The 21,086-nt window shown below is 37.1% G+C and overlaps 1 protein-coding gene across 1 annotated transcript; it reads left to right on the forward strand.

The window, feature by feature from the left end:
* The first annotated feature begins 10,236 nt into the window (after positions 1-10,236).
* On the forward strand, positions 10,237-11,058 carry LOC129773358 (endocuticle structural glycoprotein SgAbd-2-like). The gene is made up of 3 exons (XM_055776956.1): positions 10,237-10,263; positions 10,402-10,597; positions 10,655-11,058. The coding sequence occupies exons 1-3, from the start codon at positions 10,237-10,239 to the stop codon at positions 11,056-11,058; spliced, it is 627 nt and encodes a 208-aa protein (XP_055632931.1).
* Positions 11,059-21,086: the final 10,028 nt, after the last annotated feature.

The raw sequence follows: 21,086 nt of genomic DNA on the forward strand, positions 1-21,086 counted from the left end.
ACACTCCAAATCCTGTGGACTCGTTTATAGTGGACTCATCACTAAAGTACATATTATCACAATTGATACCCCCATACTTTGAATCGAAGATCGTTGGAGCGATCCTTGATTCATGATCATATCCGTTGATAATCTGAATATCCATGGATATCTTGCTTCATGGACAGATCAAAATGCACAGAGGAATTGATGTAGTCAGGGAAACAAACACGGTTGGGAATATACGAAGAAGGATCAACCTGCATGGAGATGAATTCATGATATGAACTCATGAATCCAGAGGGTGGCAATGGATGTATGGAAAAAATTTCATCATCGAATTTCAATAACCGAACATGTACATTTTGTTTATTGGCCTAAAACACTGATCTGTGAAATTCGGAAAATCTTTTTTGACGTAGGACTACGTCTAACCGGAAGATATAGGAGGTGAAATGGAAATCTAGGCACTGAGCAAGTAGGAAAAAATGCAAGATTTGGAACGCTTATAACTCGAGCATTTCTCAATAGATCGCAAAGGTTTTTGCATCAATTGATAGGAAATATATCTATGCATCTATCATAACGAATAACATTTTATTTTTCTTGAGATAAATAATTGAATTATTGTGAAATATCAAGCATTGTCCAAATGCACTATGTGCTCATTTTTGATTGGTCCATTTTGTACTCCTCAAATCGTACCAACCAAAACGGGCAACCAGAGCAGCAGCGAAATACAATGAAGCACGATTGGAAAGGAAAAAGAAAAAAAATGAACGAAACATTAGTCGCTGTCTCACACATGCGTAATTCTCGAACCAGCCAATCAGCTTAAAAACCCCGCTCCACTCCCGTAACGATCATTCTCATCGAAACCGTACACCACATCGTTTCGCATCACATCACATCAACAAACCAACACAAGCAGCCATGTCTGGACATGACAAAGGAGGAAAAGTGAAGGGAAAGGCAAAATCCCGCTCGAACCGTGTTGGTCTACAATTTCCCGTAGGTCTTGTTGAATGATCAGTGGACTGCACAACCTTTGGCCCGTGTATCTGTAAAGAGTGTGTGTATGTATTGCCGCGACTAAGTAAAAGTTTATAGATCGGATAGGAGGGATATGAAACAGGGACACAGCGAAGGAAACATCATTAAACGTTGACATCGGCATTTCTGAGGAACAGGTATAGATGAAGCAGAAGATCAGGATCACGGCTACCTAAGATATCCCGGACGGGGATATCCGATTGTCTGCCTTTTGCTCTCAGTGCTCTAGAGAGCTGAGAGCGAGCAGCATGGAACCGGATACACGACCAGACAATATGCTCGATGTCGTGGTTCCCGTAGGTGTATTCGCCAATTGCTCCGCAAGGGTAGCTAGGCCGAACGCGTACCAGTGCACCGGTCCACCTAGTCGGCGTTATATAGTTTCGGCCGCCGAAGTGATCGAGTTAGCTGGCAATGCTGCTCGCGACGATAAGAAAACCCGCATTCAGAACAGACCACATTCGGTTCGGTGGACATCAAGACAACAACAGGCAGTTGCAGCGAGTGGCGAGTGCCAAACGCAATCGCAAAACGGCAGCAGGTAGCAGAAGATAAAAGTTTGTTCTTTATACAAACTGCTTTGGTGGTAAATCCAGAACAAGGCGGCATCGAGGGCGTTTGGAATGGTTTTTTTCAAAACCACGAGTACTAAGTTTTCTAAATTGGAACCATTCCATAAAACACGGCGCTTTTCAGGGCCATTAAACCTTCCAAAAAAGAGTTTACGAAATACAGTTCAATGCTTTCTAAAACAATATCCAAAATAATAATAAAACACAAATTGATTTTTTCATAATTTGTTTGCCTGGAAATGATGAGTATGAGAATTTGGCAGTTATTCTGAGCTTATTGATGGTTGGGGACTTTCCCGATTATTCGATTTTCACCAATTCTTATATTGCTTCTAGATTGAAAGTACAGTAATTTACATTTAGCTCGACATTTAGCTAATTGGACGGACCTGTAATGCGACATATTTAGTTGGAAATTTTTGTAAACATAGAGTTCGGGGTCCAAATTATGACCCCATATTGAAAGTCGACACTGTACCACTGTCATCGCAAATGTTCAATTACAGGTTAAAATCACCTCCAATGTGACACTGAGTGGTGCTTCGGCACGTTGCATTAAAGATAATTTACTGTACAACATGTCACAAGCTGGATGGGAAGAAATTTTCCAACTGTGAAAGTTATGGCGAGTGGCAAATGCAATCGTTAAACAGGAAGGTCTAGCCGAACAAGATGGGGATATCGAGTGATAACAAAACAATAAACTCTTCAGATTAAAGATAATTTTGTGATCCTGAAAAGGACCCTGTGAATCCAACGAGCGAACAAATCGTAATGAATGTATTTTTTTGCCATCGCTGCCTTTTAACACTCATTCGTTCGTCTCGTTGGACTCGCCCCTTTGGCTGAGTCTGCCGATTTGTCTCTATCCTGTGAGAAATCATCCTCTTTCTATCATTCTCTTTCAAACCGTAAATCAGTGTGGTTGTATGGCATCGTTTCACATCACATCGCATCAACGGACTGATGCCGGAGCACCAGTATACCTAATAGCGGTTATAGAATTTCGGAGTGCTCGAGTTGGCTTGCAAAGCTGCTCACGACAATAACAAAACCCGTCTACAGAACAGAGCACATTCGGTTCGGTGGCAACAACTAGTTTCAGTGAGTGGCAAACACAATCGCAAAACGGCAGCAGGTAGAAGAAGGAAAAAGTTTTTTTATATACAGACTGCTTTGGTGGCAAAACCAGCCACCGTAAAACACGGCGCTTTCAGGGCCATTATACCTTTCAAAGAAGAGTTCTTAAAAGTTTTTCACAATACTAATGCATTCTAAAGTGACATAATATGACATATAATATAAACTGATTTATTTTGTTTATGCTTGTTTTTGAACTTATTGGTGGTTGGGGTCTTTTAAATTGATCATTCAGTTTTCACAAACCCATGCATGGTTTCCGAATTAAAAGTGGCTTCAAATTACAACATATTGTATGCAGGATGGTATTAACGAATTTTCTCGGTAGCAAGAACTGCTTTCTTTGGTTGATAACTGATGTTGAAAATTGACTGACGTTACATCTGCATTGTATAGCAAAATAACTAAGGAGCAACATGATGAGCTATGCATTTCCTGTTGCTCTGTTCTCATTTTAAAGGACTTTAATCCGACTTTCATCCGTCGCTGTATTTACTGTTGGTTTTTCAGAACGCTTATAGCTCGTTTATTTCTCGACAGATCGTAGAGTTCGTCTCCAAAACCTCAGTTCTTTTTCATTTTTATTTACTTTGTTTGCGGGGACTACAAATCTTACAATTCATTCGTCTCCGAAACCACAGTTATGGTACGGTAATGTGATCAATAGTGAAATATATAGTGAATGAGCTGATGACCACCTATGCATTCCCTATCACAGCCATCTTTTTGATTGTACGATATGTGCATTCGCCGAAAGATGCCCGACGTTGAACATTTAATAAGTACAAAGCCTTCAGAAAAAAAACAAGAATCAAGTTTGTAAAAAAAAACGCAAAAACACAACACCAAAGGTTCTTTTCAGAACCCCCAACATGTTGGTTGTCGAGTAAACAGTAAAGTAATCCATTTTTCAGGTAGATAGGTAGGTATTCACGTAGGAGAAGAAAATAAAACAATATATTTAAAATATATATTTAGCAAAAGCTGTCCCCTTTGTATAGTCCTACGTCACTACGGTTATGTCCCCGACATTACCCACTCGTCTTTTTTTTTTCGATGCCAAATGACTTAACCAAATGCCCAACCGATATAGTGGTTCTAGGATTTTCGTCGAAAGTGGTAGTTTTGACCATTTCCATTTTAGGTCGGTTCGAAAGATTAATTATTTCGACTTTTTCCCGAAAATGATTTTTTTTAAATTCATAACTTTTGAATCTCTGAACCGATTTAGATGATCGGTATATCAAATTGAAGCCAATGAGCTAATTTTTTAAAAAAAATTATTAAAAAATATTGAACTAGCAAGAAAAATGGATTTTGTTTCCGTAATTATTGATTGTAGTATTTTTTGTTGTTTTCATGGCTTTGGACTAGATGGCGCTATACTTTTTTATATTTTTTCTTGAAAGCTTAGGATATTTTACATAACATATCTCGATATCAGAGATGCTGTTTTCTTCGTTTTTGAGATATGATTTTCCAAATTTAACCGATGGCTGGAAAAAACAAATTTTTCACCTTTTTTCCATTACAAAAATTCATAACTTCTGAACTACTGAACCGAATCAGATGATCGACAAACTGAAGCTTATGAGATAGTTTTCTTTGAAAAAAGTTAACTTTTGTGGAAAAAAATCGATTTTCGTTTTTGTAATTTTCAATTGAGTCAGTTTTTCATGCTTTTCTCGATTAAAGATAGCATATCTTGCTATCAGATGCATTTTTTTTCGTTTTAGAGATATTACTTTTCAACCTTAACATGTTTTAAGTCTTCGTTCAATATTCCTATGCGGCTAGAATCCTGTCTTCCCACACGTGTGATATTTTTTCAAAGAAGGTTAGCTTATTGGGTTCAATTTAATATATCAACCATCTCAATCGTTTTTGTAGTACAAGTGTTATGAATTTTTGCGAAAAGTAATTTTTTGATAAAAGGGGGAAATGATTTTTTGGATTACAGGTCAAATTTGATAAATCATATCTCAAAAACGAAAAAAATAGCATCTCGGATATCGAGATATGTTATGTAGAAAATCCTCAGCTTTCAAGGAAAAATATTTAAAAAATAGTTCCCTCTAGTCCGAAGCCATGAAAACAACAAAAAATAACTACAATCAACATTACAAAATCCATTGTTTTTGTAAGTTCATTGGCTTCAATTTCATCTAAATCGATTCAGTGATTCCAAAGTTATGAATTTTTGAAAAAAGTAATTTTTGGGAAAAAGTTGAAAAAAATTATTTTTCGCACCACCCTAAAATGGAAATGCCCACCCTATAAGTGGCCACCCTATATTTTCAATAAAGAACAAAACAACCACTTTCCATGGAAATCTGAGAACCACTATATCGGTTTGGCATGGAATGATTGTTATAATATGTTTCATTGAGATCAATATAAGCGCGAACGAATATAACGGCGAACGGTGAAGGAATATTCAACTCATTGCATTTAAAATGAACATTATCCTAGATAAGCTAACGGCTATTCCGAGTCAAATTTCATCATGAGAAAAAAAATGGCAAAATTTACCCATTCAACCGATCAACTTCAAATTTTCAGGGAATAAAGTAAAACATATTATTCAACTTTGTCAACAGGTGTCAACATTCTCATTGCTCGATTCCGGGGAATGAGAAGGCGGACTCGCTAGCTAAGGTGGGCGCTTCAGAAAGCACACTTTTTGAAAGGCAAATTGCTTATAACGAATTTTTTCACATTCCTCGTCAGGACACGCTCGTAAGTTGGCAGCGCATGTGGAGTGAAGATGAGTTCGGTCGCTGGTTACACACGATTATCCCTAAGGTTTCGACGAAAGCTTGGTTTAAGGGACTGAATGTAGGTCGTGATTTCATTCGCGTGATATCTCGGCTTATGTCCAATCACTACAACCTAAACGCGCATCTCTATCGCATTAGGCTCGCAGCAAACAATCTTCGTGATTGTGGCGATGGCTACCACGACATCGAGCATGTTGTCTGGTCGTGTATCCGGTTCCATGCTGCTCGCTCTCAGCTCTCTAGAGCACTGAGAGCAAAAGGCAGACAATCGGATATCCCCGTCCGGGATATCTTAGGTAGCCGTGATCCTGATCTTCTGCTTCATCTATACCTGTTCCTCAGAAACGCCGATGTCAACGTTTAATGATGTTTCCTTCGTTGTGTCCCCGTTTCATATCCCTCCTATCCGATCGATAAACTTTTACTTAGTCGCGGCAATTCATACACACACTCTTTACAGATGCACGGGCCGAAGGTTGTGCAGTCCACTGATCATTCAACAAGAGCCAAAGTTTGTACCGCTCATGACAACTCTACACGAGCTGATGATTGCGCCGGCTAGTGACCATTCTATCCTGGATTCCTCGATTCGAGAAAGACGCACCACGCTAGATATGAGGTACAGACTAGGGGGGCGTTGCTGATTAATGGTCAGCTGCATCCCAATAGGAAGTATCCCGTGTCGGGCACACGTACAGAGCATTGGAGACAGCAACATCCCAATTACGAAAACACTTGTAATACTAACCTCGAGCCAACCGCGAGTAATCGGTTACATATTACTAACATAGATAATAAGAAAAATTGTCAAAGTATTGGACTCCCGGCCCCGTGAGGCTAACGCCATATGAGCCTTGATAAAAATATATATTTTGGAAAAAAAAAACTTTTATCATGTTTATTTTATTCAACATCCTTTCCTTATCCAAATACATGAACCTTCCTCTCCACACTAGTCACAAGATCTTGTACAATTGTTAGACCAACTTATTTGCGGAAACCCAGGTTTTCTTCGTACCTTCCTCCAATTTTACTTCATTAGGATGTTATGCTTTCTTTTGAAAAAAGTTATTGAAAAAAGTTATATGAAAGGACCCAGAACACATTTTCGAGATAATACTCATTCGATAAAGAATATTTTCATTTGTCTTTAGCCAAATTTTCATTGGTCCGAAAAGGGTATGAGAAAAGTTATTGGCCAAAACGTTCACGAGTTGTACGGGGGAAAGGGTCTGGCTGGGTAAGAAAGTAAAAAGTAAAAAGGAAGTAAAAATTGTTATTGTATAGAAATTTTGACTACTTTTCGAATCGCTATCCATAGGATCCATGGTTAAAACGTACTTTTCAATTTTTAACACACCATTCTCAATAGCGTTGAGATAAAAAACTGAAAAAATACTGAAAGTGCACCTTGCATATCATGGCATCGAGAAATATAATCAAAAAATAAATTCCTAAAAAATTGAAGAATTAAAAATTTTTTTAGTATTTAGAGATTCAGTATTACTATAATTCGCATTGAAATGTGTTCCTACGCCTTTTATAGATATGTGTGATTTTTTCAGATAATAATGAGATAATTCTCCTATAAGGTTCACTATAAGAGCTATAGTGATGAAATGAGTTTTTTTTTCCCATTCTCAATAGGCGTGGAAATGAAAATTTGAGAAAATACTCAAAGTACATCTACTATGGTGCACCGCGACAAATTATAACAACATTCTATCTCCTGCAAAAATCCTGGGTGCATAGAATTTATTAGAGAAAACTGATTTTCGATGATTATTTATTGAACTATTTATCATCAAATAGGAAATCGAAATTATACGTTCATACAATAATATCTCAGTGCTGAATGGTCCACAACAACGTTATAAAATCAAATGAAAGATAGTTGATAACGTTAATTGGATTTACTATCTTTGAAAAAACATAAAGAAATCGACTTCTCATTTCTTCCCGATATTTTTATCCACTACATCTACATACATCGAAATACAAATTTCTCTGTAAAATATTCCGTGTAAATCCATGTAAATTATGCTTTAAAGAGATTTATATCCCATCTTCATGCGTTGATATTTCACGATTTGAAGGCATTTCAAAAATCGCCTAAAAATTTCGACTTCGTTCATTTTTGTTTCGAGTGTGAAAAGTTCTATTTCCATTTTCGATAAATTTATCAATTTCCCTCCTACAACCTGTATACATTTTGGCCAATACCTTTTCTCAGACTCTTTTCCGGCCAACGATAATTTGGCTGAATGTGGATAAAAGTATTCTCTATCCAATGAGTATTATCTGAAAAATGTGTTTTTGGGTCCTTTGAAATAAGTTTTTTCAATTTTCTTCAAATTAATTTATTTCCCCCATACAAGCTGTATAGGCCCTTTTCCGACCAATGGAAATTTCGCTGAAGATAGATAAAAATATTCTATATCGAATAAGTACTATCTCGAGGATGTGTTTTGGGTTCTTTCAAATAACTTTTTTCAATTTTCTTTATCATAATTAATTTCTTCCATACAACTTGGCCTATAACTTTTCTCATACCCTTTTTCGATTGATAAAATTGTGGCTGTAAGATAGGTAAAATAACTTCGATAACTCTATTCGAACAACTTTATTTGATTTTCAAAATTCTGTAATTTTTTCTATATTGACCCATGCTCACGTTTCAGTCTATAACTTCCCTCTGTCACGATCAAGAAAAAAAAAATTATGTGGGAAGATGAATGATTCATCTCTCTATCTAATGAGCATGATTTTGAAGGTTGTTACTTGATAAACAATCAATTTATTTCAATTGAAATAATTCATTATTCATTAAATCCAGCAAGACGTTGAACAGAAACTTGCACGCAACAAAAACTATTATCCGCTAATTTCACACAAGTCCGTAAAGAAAGAACGCGAAAACGAGTAATCTCGTAAGCGGTCCGCAAAGTGTCAATAACACAACAATGGAAGCCTCATATCAACAGTCTTGCTGTGAACAGTCCAACTGTGAACATTCGAACAATAGGAATATTCTTACGCCGAAAAAGGCGGCATGTGTTGTGTATCGATAGAATAGGAATACTCATACGCCTGAACGGCTACTGTGTAATAGATAAAACAAATGTTTATCGATGGATAGGAATACTCTTACGGCTGGCAACAGTGTAATATACAACAAAAGTTATCTTAAGATAAAAATGTACACGACTGAATTCGGCTCTGTTACAGCTCAATTGCTAAATGAGCCCAATGAAAAATAAACTGATGGGATAAAAAAATGGTTTATGTACTTCAATAACCGAATAGTATTTTCGGTACATTGAAGGTGAATTTAAAAAAAAACATTTCCATTTTTGGTTTTGTTGGTTTCGGAACAACAGCATTAAACTTATTTATTTAATTGACTATAATCGAGCCATCTTCCCCTTTCTAAAACAGATAATTTTGCGAATACTTGGATCTAATTTAGCCTGATATCGTCAATGATTTGCGAATATTCAACAGGTTTAATCACAATTACAGGGCGAGCCTCAAGTTTCTTTCCGTATTTTGCCTTTATAAGGCGCTTTTTAATGCACGTGCGTTTTTTTATATATCTTATATATTATCAATATTTATACAGTTTTCAAAACTGATAGTGGGAATAAAATAACATGTTATATATGAAATTACACAGAATTAAATTTCTACAAAACTCATCGCAATCAAATAATTATGTATGATTATAACATTGTAATTTAAGTAACTACAAACCTTCTATAAACTCCCATTTCAAAATTAAAAACCATCATCACTTTCATCGCAGCGCGGCATAGATGAAGATTTTTAAGTTAGGTCGCCAATAGATTTTTTTTTATCTTTGGATTCGAAAAACTCTCACGCTCAGGCCGTTTAGCCAATATAGTTATTAAAAGCGTCATGCGTTGATGTGTTATTTCTATCACCGATAAAAATCAGACCAAAACTAAAGCCATACACCAAAAAAATTATCGAATCCATAAAGTTTGATGAAAACAAGCCAAATTATCAATCAACACCGAAGAACGCATCAAAATCAATCAATAATTCATGAACAGATATTAACCTAGAAATTAACGCACATCACTGGCAATTTTGATCCATGTAGTCTTCTGAATTCAGCAAAAGTTCGCCGCTTAACCTCCCGCTGATGTCCACCAACGCGGCTACTGATACTGGCTGACGTTTTTGCGACTATCCTATCGCCAGAGAAAAAAAGCAGATGTCACCCATCAAAACACTAACTGCTTCAGGATGCAAATTAAAGATTAATGTATTCGTTCAGCTTGATATGCTTTTCGATAGAGACCTTGATACAGAAAAGTTGCCAAAAGACCATTTCCGGAGGATAGCCAAATATACTTTCGCTTTTCTTTTCAGTGGATCGAATTTCAATACTCTAGTTTTGGCAAAGCTCGGGTTGACCATCGCAAATGATAGCATCGATTTTTTTTTCTATCGGCACGCTTCTGCATACCAAGGATAGCGAGAGATTTAGATTGCGAAAAATGCATCCGAATGCTCATGGTAGGTGGAGGGAAAGTATTTAGTTCTATTGTTCGACTTGGGCATATATATAAACTACAGCGCAATCTAAGTTGATCAGATCATCTCTTTTACCCCTAACAAAAGTGCATCTTAGTGTGGAAGGAACATTGTGTGAAAGATTCGGATAAAATATTTCAAGTGACATAATGGCCAATATGAAGTGTTTTGTTGTGGTAAGAATTTATTGGACAATGTTCAATGTAAATCGTGAATCACGAAATTCGAAAAATGAAGTGAACCAGAATTTTCTCAGTGAATGTTGCGCGTACAACTGATATGAGTGATAACATCAAAAATGTGTTTTCTTGTAGTTTACATTGCTGACAGTAAGCTGCGCTTTGGCACAGTTCAACGAAGGTCGCTACTATGCGGACCAACTTCAGGGCAGATTCGATGATGGAAAATATCGTCCAGATGGCAGCGGAGTTTACCGACCTGATGATAGTGGCAAATACACCGGAAGCGTTAGTGGCCAATTGTCAGGCAATCGGAGACCAGGTGGATTTGGTAAATTTCGAAGCATAAACAAACGAAACTTTTCTAATCAAACATTGTTTAATATAGTCAACAAACCAGCTTCCATTTTCAACTCCCCACCTGCTGCTGTTTTCGCTCCTGCACCAACCAGAAGACCAGCATTTGGAGGGGCCAATGTAGGAACAGGTAGTGGTAACCACATCGGTATCAAGGAATACATCAATGAACAATCTGAGAATGGATACGACTACCGCTACCTGACCGAGAATAATATTGACGTTGCCGAGTCGGGACGAATTGAAAACCCTGGTTCCGAAAACCAAGTGCTCCGAGCCCAGGGCTACTACGAGTTCACCGCTGATGACGGTGTCCGCTACCGTGTGGATTACACTGCCGACGAAAATGGATTCCAGGCTGCGGGCGCCCATTTGCCAACTCCACCACCAATCCCGGAGGCAATTCTGCGATCGTTGCAAGCGCAGAGGCAGTAGATGTGCTGCGGATTAGGATGCACACTGATTACAATGTAAAATGTGATTTTGTATGTTTGTTAACATTACATGTGATAATGGATAATATATTTAAGTAAGATGATTCGAAGCAGCATTGTTTTTCCTGTCTGTTTGAATGAGACTTGACATGAGATGTAAATGTGACAGTTCCTTTGCAATGATTCTTCAATGTCCGAAACGTATAAGGAAAGTGCAGATAGAATGATGATGATGGTCCCGCCTCCTTCCCCTACAGAGGTTTGAGCAAGACGAGTTATCTAAAAGATAATTTTTTTTTTTTTCAACATTGAAATCAGTTCAGCAAACATGAAAAACGAACTGATTTTATTTACAGATATAAGTTCAAAAAATTGCAATGTCCAAAAAAGCCAATACTCAGTCATGTCCGCCACAGAGCCGATACGGTCCCGACGAGGCCCTTGCAGCCAAGTGGTCTACCAGAGCACAAGTCCAACCGCCAGCCTTGTTTTAGATTGACTGTGAATACCATCATTCAGAGATTCCTAGACCGACACTAATAAAAATAAAAATAGTCTATCATCAACAAGATCATGACAGACATAATAGAGATCAAGACAAATTTAAAAAAAGATGATTTAAAAAAAATTAAATAATCTACATAATATAATCCGTTCAAAAAAAAAACTTCGTCAGATTCATTGAAAATATTGAAAACAAACTGCAAAAAATTGTCCACATTAAATTATCCGTTCGTATAAAACTTCGTCAGTAAAGATCTTCGTCATAAAAATAAACAAAAACTCGTTCAGCTGTTAAGAGAACACAGCTTTTACATGTGAAATACAGTGCCTCTTAAATTCTGTAAGTGTTGTTGCGCATTTAATATGTCTTGGCATCGAGTTGAACACATTTATTCCTTTGAAGTACAACGAATTTTGTGAAGCACATGACAAGAAATTAGGTGTTCTTATTTCATTCGCGTTTCTAGTGTTATAACTATGAAAGTCACTTCCTCTTTCAACTCGATCACACAAATATCGAGGCAGCAAACCGTTAATTACTTTAAAAATGAACACCATAGTTAAATAAACAATTCTTTGCTTCACGGATAACCATTGCAGAGCGTCCAACATTAATGATGAGGAAGTGAATCTGTTACATTTTAGTATCATCCGCATTATTTTGTTTTGCAAGCGCTGTAATCTCGATATTTGTGTGTCATTGGCTAAAAATAAAATGGAAGAGCAAAAGTCTAAATGAGGAGAGATGATTGATTTGTATAGCTGTATTTTGCTGCAAATAGTTAAATCGTTTTTCAATCGACATAAGATTCCATACTTCTTGGCAATTTTCTTGATGACATTGTCAATGTGAGTGTTGAACTTGAGTTTGTCATCAATAATCACGCCAAGATATTTAATGTCCCGAACTCGATCAATAGTCTCATTATCAATAACGATGGAGACGTTTTCATTTAAACGATTTCGCGAGATTACCATATATTTAGTTTTACTTATGTTCAATTTCAATTGCTTATACTTCAACCATCTACTTAAAGAATGTAAATCTCCATTCAAATGTAAAACGACCTGATCTAAATCATTAGCTGCAATGAATAACACAGTATCATCTGCAAAAAGATTGATATCACAAAATCGTAAAACTCTTCGCATGTCATTGATATACATAATAAATAAAAGGGGCCCTAATACACTTCCCTGAGGTACTCCAAGATTATTCCCTAGGGGATTCGAAATTGTATCATTAAAAATAGTCCGTTGAGTTCTGTCATTTAAATAGCTTTCGAACCATTTATATGCAGTACTCGTAAATCCAAAGCGCTTAATCGTGTTCAACAACAAGGGCCTAGAAATTGTTTCGAAAGCGCGTTTTAGATCCAAAAAAACAGCAATGATATTCTCTTTGCACTCTAGTTTCTCTTTCCATTTTGCTAATACCAAGTTCAATGCGGTTTCACAGGAATGACCTTCCCGATATCCCGATTGTTCTGGTATTAGCAAAGCATTGCAATTTTAAATATTCCAGCAGCTGGCCTTTAACGACTACTTCTAATATTTTCTCTAGCCTGTGCAACATATTGATGGGACGAAACTCTTCGGCTTTAATCGTTCCAGCAACCTTTTGAATTGGAACTATTGAAGATTCCTTCCACACCTTAGGCACATGCCCAGTTAGCAAAGATTTATTAATAAGGTCCAGCAAGATGTGATCGATGACATGAAAGCAATCTTGAATAACTCTAGCATTGACATTATCCACTCCAGCCGTTTTCCTAAAGAGAAGCAAATAGTTCTAAGTTCATTTAATGTAATTGGGTGAAAACTTTCAAATCTACAACTACTGTTAACCGGCTGTTTTATTTCATCAGGTTCATCAACCAATTCAATGGACTGATTGATCAATGAAACACTATTGACAAAATAATCGTTAAACTTAGATGCTATAGCCTGTTCAGACTGTTCAAGTGTGCCATTAAAAGTTATGGACCGCGGTTTGCTATTACTAGGTTTTAATAAAGATTTCAAAATTTTCCATAACTCCTTGCTGTTGCTTTGATGCAGATCAATCTTCCTCTGAATATATTCACAGCGAGTTTTCTTAATCGACTGTGAATATATATTGCGCGCGTTTGTGTACATATTCCAATGATTTCCATCATTTGTTCTACAAAATTTCTTGTACCATCTGTCTCTCTCACGTTTAAGGCGTAAAAGATCCAAATTGTACCAGCTGTTCGAGTTTTTCATAGGAACAAATTTTTGCGTAACAAGCCGATTTGTACACTCTTTCAAGGTATTAGTTAGAACAGCTGATGATTCATCTAAATTACCGACCTCGAATGGAAAATCTAGGCTTCTCACTACGAGATTCGAAACAGCATGCTTCGAATATTTCCTCCAGCACTTTAATTTCACAACATTTTCATTTACCACGAGATTATCTACAATATTGATAATTAAAGTCTCATGATCGGTTATTTTCAAATTGGTATCCGTGACTGTGTAAATAGTATCAAAATTGGAATAAACATGACCAATTAAAGTTTTACTGTGCCTGGAAATGCGAGTAAATTCATGTACTGTTTGTTTCAAATTGAAGAAATCGGATACACGCTTCAAATGGTTCGAATTGTAGTCATCACGCCAATTAATATTGAAATCACCAGCTAATATATTCAATTTGCTAGAGTCAAGGAACATTTCAAGCCAGTTTTCTAAAATTTCAACAAAACGCAAGTCGCTTGAGCTGGGACTATGATACAAAACACCAAAATTACCCATCTTCATGCCATGTTCAACTGTAATGCCCAAGAACCAGTTACCATCAAACACTTCGTTGAGGCGAAGATTGAATTGAACGGATTCTCTGACATAAATAGCAACACCGCCAGTGTGCCTAGAATGTGATAAACACGCAGCAACATTATATCCCGGAATACTATACTGATCAAATGATTCTATTTCAACAATGTGTGTTTCAGACAAAAGGACTAGAAATGGACGCTTTTCCTCAACAATCTGACGTAACGCTACGTAGTTTGTTGACAGTCCCGCAATATTCAAATACAAAATATAATATTGGTTCACAATTCTTCTGGAACCTGGTTGCTATTTATTGAAATGCAAGCTGCTTTTTTTCAAATCAAAAAGTCTCTGATATACTAAACATTCAGAGCTAAATGCGGCATGATTGACGTCCAAATTCAATTTCCGTTCTTTATTCATTTTAAAACAATTAACACATTTCAACACAGTTGACTTGCATTCAGATGTCTTGTGTTTCTGACTACACCTTGAGCACGTTTCAAAATTTTGTTTGCAATCCGTGCTCTTGTGTCCAAATTCTCCACATTTGAAGCATCTTAATACATTAATCGCAGGAACTACGGAGCACCGATCGAACCCCACATTTACTTTTTTCGCGTTCAATAAACAGTTATATGTGTCAACATCTACTTCAATTACAGCAGTGAACTTATTGTAGGTGAAGCGTGGATTTTCGTACACATTTAAAACCTTTACATCTTTTATTTCGATGCCTGCATTCTGACTTCGGAGGTAATCAATGAAAACATCGGAGGAATGCTGATCGCTCATGCCCACGATTTTCAATCTGGGCACCGATATGGGAACAACAGCACTATACTTCTCACCCAAATTGCTTTCGATGTCATCTTTCACATTGTCTATATTAGCTCCAGTTGCACACTCAACAATGATGGAGCCATTTCTTCCATTTCTGAAATTACTAATTTTGTGTGTTCTTGGATCTAATTTTGTCTTCAAATGCTTCCGAGTATCCTCGCAAGCTTGTTTGGACTCTTTAGGCTTGATTACAAGAACCGGATGAGTCTTACGATTACTTTGCATGATACTAGTACTATTACTATAACCCATTACCTTATTGTTGTTAGAAGTATTCGCACTTTTAACAACATCCGCAAAACTTATTTTATTTTGATGTACATTATCATCATCATTATTTTGAAATTTTCGTTTCTTACGTTTCGGAATATTCTGGTGCGATTCAGAATGAACTGTACCAGGTTCAATGAGCAAGTCATTCTTTGCAGCTAAACTATTTTGATAAGACGGATAGGGGTAAAATGGATATTGATTTGCATAGTTGCATTTTGAATTTCATACTTCTGATAAAAGAAGCCCTCCTACATTTAATTTTACAAGCAATCCCGAAAATCATAATTGATTCGGCGTGCATATGAATTTCTGCGTCTTAGATATTAAGCAAGAGGTTTAATTTCAAATGTTAATTCACTGGGTGTTATGTGTTATTCCGTTATATAAGTGCGCGAGGATCAAAACAATGTTGAGTATATACCGAAAATGTGAATTCATTTGTGAGAGAATCATTTGAATTACAATATTACTTCTAGGAGGAAAAATTCGGTTTGTTTCAATATTGAATGTGCTTCCGAAATAATTTCAAACTATGGTTGATTAAATTATTCCTCTCGTGAGTACATTACTTACCAGTCCGTTTCACCCCCACTATATGTCCATTTTACTCGCAACACAAAAAATGTTCTACTTTTCGATCTTTTTTTAATTCCAGTAAAATACATTGGGAAACACCTTGTGGAACATTTGACTGATTATTTCGAAGAACAATATATTGAACGGCAAGAAAGTTTATTTAAGTACTAGCTGACCCGGCAAACTTCGTTCCGGCCATAATATATTTTTTTGTTATCAATACCTTCAAACATTCACGTTTTCTTACTAAGCGCAAGTTCATGAGTCCAATCGCAGAACTGTTTATTGATTGATCTTCTAATCGACCCCGTTGAATTTACCTTTTACTATAAAATTCCTAGTACTTCTACCAAAACTCTATAATGATGAGTAATGATGGTATCAGATTATTTTCAGATACAATTCTCGTTCAAGATTTTTCAACCACTTGCAAATAACATGTTTCTCCGTTACATGGAATAAATGTTTGATACTGAAAATATGATAGAATAAAGACAGACCCCTCCCCTCTTCACCTCTTGGAGAGGGGGGAAGAGTGTCGATTTCCCACAAAACGTTTCGTGTTCCCTTAAATCTTCACATTTCGAATTTGGCTCCATTTGCCTGATTATTTTTCGAGTTATGCAGAAATTTGAGAGCCCCCCCCCCCCCCACCATAGAAACATCGAACCACCATAGAAACATTTATTGCACCCTAAAACCTCCACATGTCAAATTTAGTTCCGTTTGCTTGATTAGTTATAGAAGTATGCGGAAATGTATGCTTCATTTGTATGGCAGCCCCCCTCCCCCCTCAGAGAGACGGCAGGATTGTCTATTCACCATAGAATCGTTTGGTGTCCCCTAAAACCTTCGCATGCCAAATTTGGTATTTTCTCGATTAGTTTCCGAGTTGTGAGGGAATTTGTCTTTCATTTGTATGGCAGCTCCCCCTTAGAGAGAGGGGTGGAGTGCAGGGTTACCATATCTACAGAATAATCTGTATTTATACAGATTTTTCTGACTTTCTGAAACCAAGAATCTGTAGATACAGATTACAGATTTATTTTGGTTTTCATACAGATTTACAGATTTTTCAAAATAACGATCTAATATTAGTTATGGCTTGATATCAATAATATTTCTCCCAACTCACCAATTTCATTCATATAGCACACGAACAGTCTGAATGAGAGTCATTTCGGCATTCATATGTATATAGTAGCACCGCTTTCTCATTTCCAATCTAAGTCGAAAAGATGCGAAATTCTGCGTCATCCGCTAGCTTTACAATAAATATATAACACTGTTTATCTTTTTCCTGCTAAAGCACAGTGGAAACGATTTTTTAGATGGATACTATCAACATCGTCAAATTCATACTAACTATGCCAATCAATGATACTAATGTTGAGATTATGTTTCAAGGTTGAACTTATAAATGCCTTTGCGGTCGTATTAAATTTCGACGTGTGTGGCACTGGACGCAACTTTTTTACATAATAAAGCAGTGATGTTTAACTTTGTAAGATTATGAAGGATGAGCAAGTTTCCTTTATTTTTTGTGAACTCCAGATTAGTTTTTACTAGACAATGTTTTTTATGTTTATGCTTGAAAAAATATTTGCCATAATTGTTCTTCGTGTGATATTTTTCGCATGTATCACAAAAATAATTAGTCTTTCGCCTTTTATCTTTCTGTTTGAACATTCAGAGCAATGCTTTACATCTACACAGTGCCGCAATACATGGAGTTTTCCATGAGGCGTTTCCTCAAGCATGGATGACAACTTTTGTTTATATTGAGTACCGTTATCTATTACTCATAGTAGCACCGTTTTGGTTCATGAACAAGTTCACAAACGCGTTTAGAAAAAGAGTGAACTGATATATTGTTGCACAAAATAATAATATTTGTGTACTTCTTTGCTGTGGTGGCTAAAGCAGACAAACGCCCGCAAAGGGTTGATACAGATTTCCATACAGATTTCCTTAGAAAAAACACAGATAAAAAGATTTTTTGAGACCAAAAACAAAGATTTTATTCTGGTGGAGTGTCTAACCACCGTGAAAACATTTATGGCGCCCTAAAACCTCCATATCCCTAATTTGGTTTCGTTTGCTTGATTATTTCTCGAGTAATGCAGTATTTCATTTGTATGGGAGACAAAGAGAGAGGGAGGAGGAGTATCCAACCACCATAGAATCATTTATTGCACCCTAACACGCGTGCATCCTCCACACGCCAAATTTGGTTACGTTTGCTTGATTAATTCTCGAGTAATGCAGAAATTTGTGTTTCATTTGTATGGCAACCCCTCCCCCCTTAGAGAGGGGGAGGAGTCTCAAACTATCATGAAAACCTTCCCCGGCCCCAAAAACCCCCACATACCAATTTTCATGTCGATCGGTGCAATAGTTTCCAAGTCCATAAGAATCAGACAGACAGAAATCCATTTTTATTTACAGCCATTCCATGCCAAACCGATATAGTGGTTCCCTGATTTTCGTGAAAAGTGGTAATCTTGTTCTTTATCGCAAAACATTAGATCCGTGTTTTTTTATTTTTTCAGTAGGGTGACCATTTCCATTTTAGGGTTGTCCGAAAAATCAATTTTTTCCTCTTTTTTTTTTCCAAAAATGACTTTTTTCAAAAATTCATAACTTTTGAACTACTAGACCGATTCAGATGATCGACAAATCAAATTAAAGCCAATGACCTGGAAAAAACTGATTTTTCGAACCATCGGTTATCTTTGAAAAATCATAATTCAAGAACGAAAAAAACGCTTCTCTGGTTTCAACATATGTTTTGTGAAAAATCCTCAGCTTTCTAGAAAAAATATTTAAAAATATAGCGCCTTCGGTCCCGAGACTATGAAAACAAAAAGAAAAGAAAACAATCAATAATAACGAGAGCAGAATTCAAATTTTCTGCAGGTAAAGATAGCTTCTTCATATTTTTTAAAAGACCAGGTGATTGGCTTTAATTTGATATGTCGATCATCTAAATCGGTCTAGTAGTTCAAAAGTTATGAATTTTTGAAAAAAGTCATTTTTGGAAAGAAGAGGAAAAAGTTGATTTTTCGGACAACCCTAAAATGGAAATGGTCACCCTACTCAAAAAATAAAAATACAGGTCAAATGTTTTGCGATAAAGAACAAAACTACCCATTTTGCAAACGTCTCTCGCTGAACAAATCGTACATGCTTTGATTGATCGAATTGATAAAAAAAAGTTTGTAATGTACCTAGGGAGAACATCTGGAATGCCCGAGCACAAAAAGCACAAAAAATCAGTAACTCCAATTTGATTTTTTGATGAATATTCCTTCCAAACACACAAAAAAAATGTAGATAGCGGATAAAGACAACTAAGGGATACCATACTAATGATGGAATTCTGGAATTGATCAAAGCCTTCGAAATCGAGTTGAGATTTCAACCAGCGTACGAATATGATTTTAAGTCAATTTTCATATATTCGCACATACATTCGCCATTCTTGAAGAAATTAAAACCATTATTATGAAAACAGCACCTTTTAACTCTTATATGACACTATAATTTATCTAAATAGAATGATCCGTAAGCTTGTTTTCGACTTTCAAAAGAAGGGAAAAAGATCTGTATGGTGGCATACGATTTCAAGTTTGAATCACTATAGGTACATTGTACCACAAGTCATAGATTTCTCCTGAATCCTTTCAGAATCCTATGTACAAAGGGAGCGTCGATCCTATGAACTGTTCAACCGTAGTCCATTTTCTTCTTTATATTTGTTCTGAGCATCGACTGGTAAGAGTAAAGGGTGTGTCACATCAAATTGCATCACGGAAAAAACGCTGTAGAAATTCGCCCAGTAGACCGATCCTTTTGAAAATTTTAGACAGTAAAATAAAAACTATTAAACAACTTCTGGCATTTTCTTTTTATTCATACTTCGAGCCCAAGCCCGTATTCTCGCACCTTCCTCTTTACCCCGTCCATTAGGTTCTGTACAACGTCAGGTTGTAGTTTTTTTTGAACAGAAATCCATTTTCTCTTGAAGTCCGCCTCCGATTTGACAACTTTTGGGTTCTTCCGGAGGGCCTGCTTCATAATCGCCCAATATTTCTCTATTGGGCGAAGCTCCGGCGCGTTGGGCGGGTTCATTTCCTTTGGCACGAAGGTGACCCCGTTGGCTTCGTACCACTCCAACACGTCCTTTGAATAGTGGCACGAAGCGAGATCCAGCCAGAAGATGGTCGGGCCCTCGTGCTGCTTCAATAGTGGTAGTAAGCGCTTCTGTAGGCACTCCTTAAGGTAAACCTGCCCGTTTACCGTGCCGGTCATCACGAAGGGGGCGCTTCGCTTTCCGCAAGAGCAGATCGCTTGCCACACCATGTACTTTTTGGCAAACTTGGATAGTTTCTGCTTGCGAATCTCCTCCGGAACGCTGAATTTGTCCTCTGCGGAGAAGAACAACAGGCCCGGCAGCTGACGAAAGTCCGCTTTGACGTAGGTTTCGTCGTCCATTACCAGGCAATGCGGCTTCGTCAGCATTTCGGTGTACAGCTTCCGGGCTCGCGTCTTCCCCACCATGTTTTGCCTTTCGTCGCGGTTAGGAGCCTTCTGAACCTTGTATGTACGCAGGCCCTCCCGCTGCTTGGTCCGCTGGACGAATGAACTTGACAAATTCAGCTTTTTGGCGACATCCCGGACCGAACTTCTCGGATCACGTCTAAACTGCTTAACTACGCGCTTGTGATCTTTTTCACTGACGGAGCATCCATTTTTGCCGTTCTTCACCTTCCGGTCGATGGTTAGGTTCTCGAAGTATCGTTTTAGTACTCTGCTGACCGTGGATTGGACGATTCCCAGCATCTTACCGATGTCCCGATGCGACAACTCCGGATTCTCGAAATGAGTGCACAGGATTAATTCACGACGCTCTTTTTCGTTCGACGACATTTTTCCAAATTTACGAAAAATTGACAGTGAAGCATGGTCAACGTGATCTATACACTCTTATCTGATTATAAGCGGAAGCTGAAGATATAATTCCTAAAA

Source organism: Toxorhynchites rutilus, chromosome 3, assembly GCF_029784135.1.
Source record: "Toxorhynchites rutilus septentrionalis strain SRP chromosome 3, ASM2978413v1, whole genome shotgun sequence".
In the NCBI taxonomy this organism is placed as follows: Eukaryota; Metazoa; Arthropoda; class Insecta; order Diptera; family Culicidae; genus Toxorhynchites; species Toxorhynchites rutilus.

Bases quoted from the DNA above. Each gene is read 5' to 3' on its own strand.
- LOC129773358 (XM_055776956.1), top strand. From the start codon at position 10,237: ATGGCCAATATGAAGTGTTTTGTTGTG. The intron at 10,264-10,401 runs GTAAGAATTTAT...GTTTTCTTGTAG, and splicing joins ATATGAAGTGTTTTGTTGTG to TTTACATTGCTGACAGTAAG. The intron at 10,598-10,654 runs GTAAATTTCGAA...TGTTTAATATAG, and splicing joins TCGGAGACCAGGTGGATTTG to TCAACAAACCAGCTTCCATT.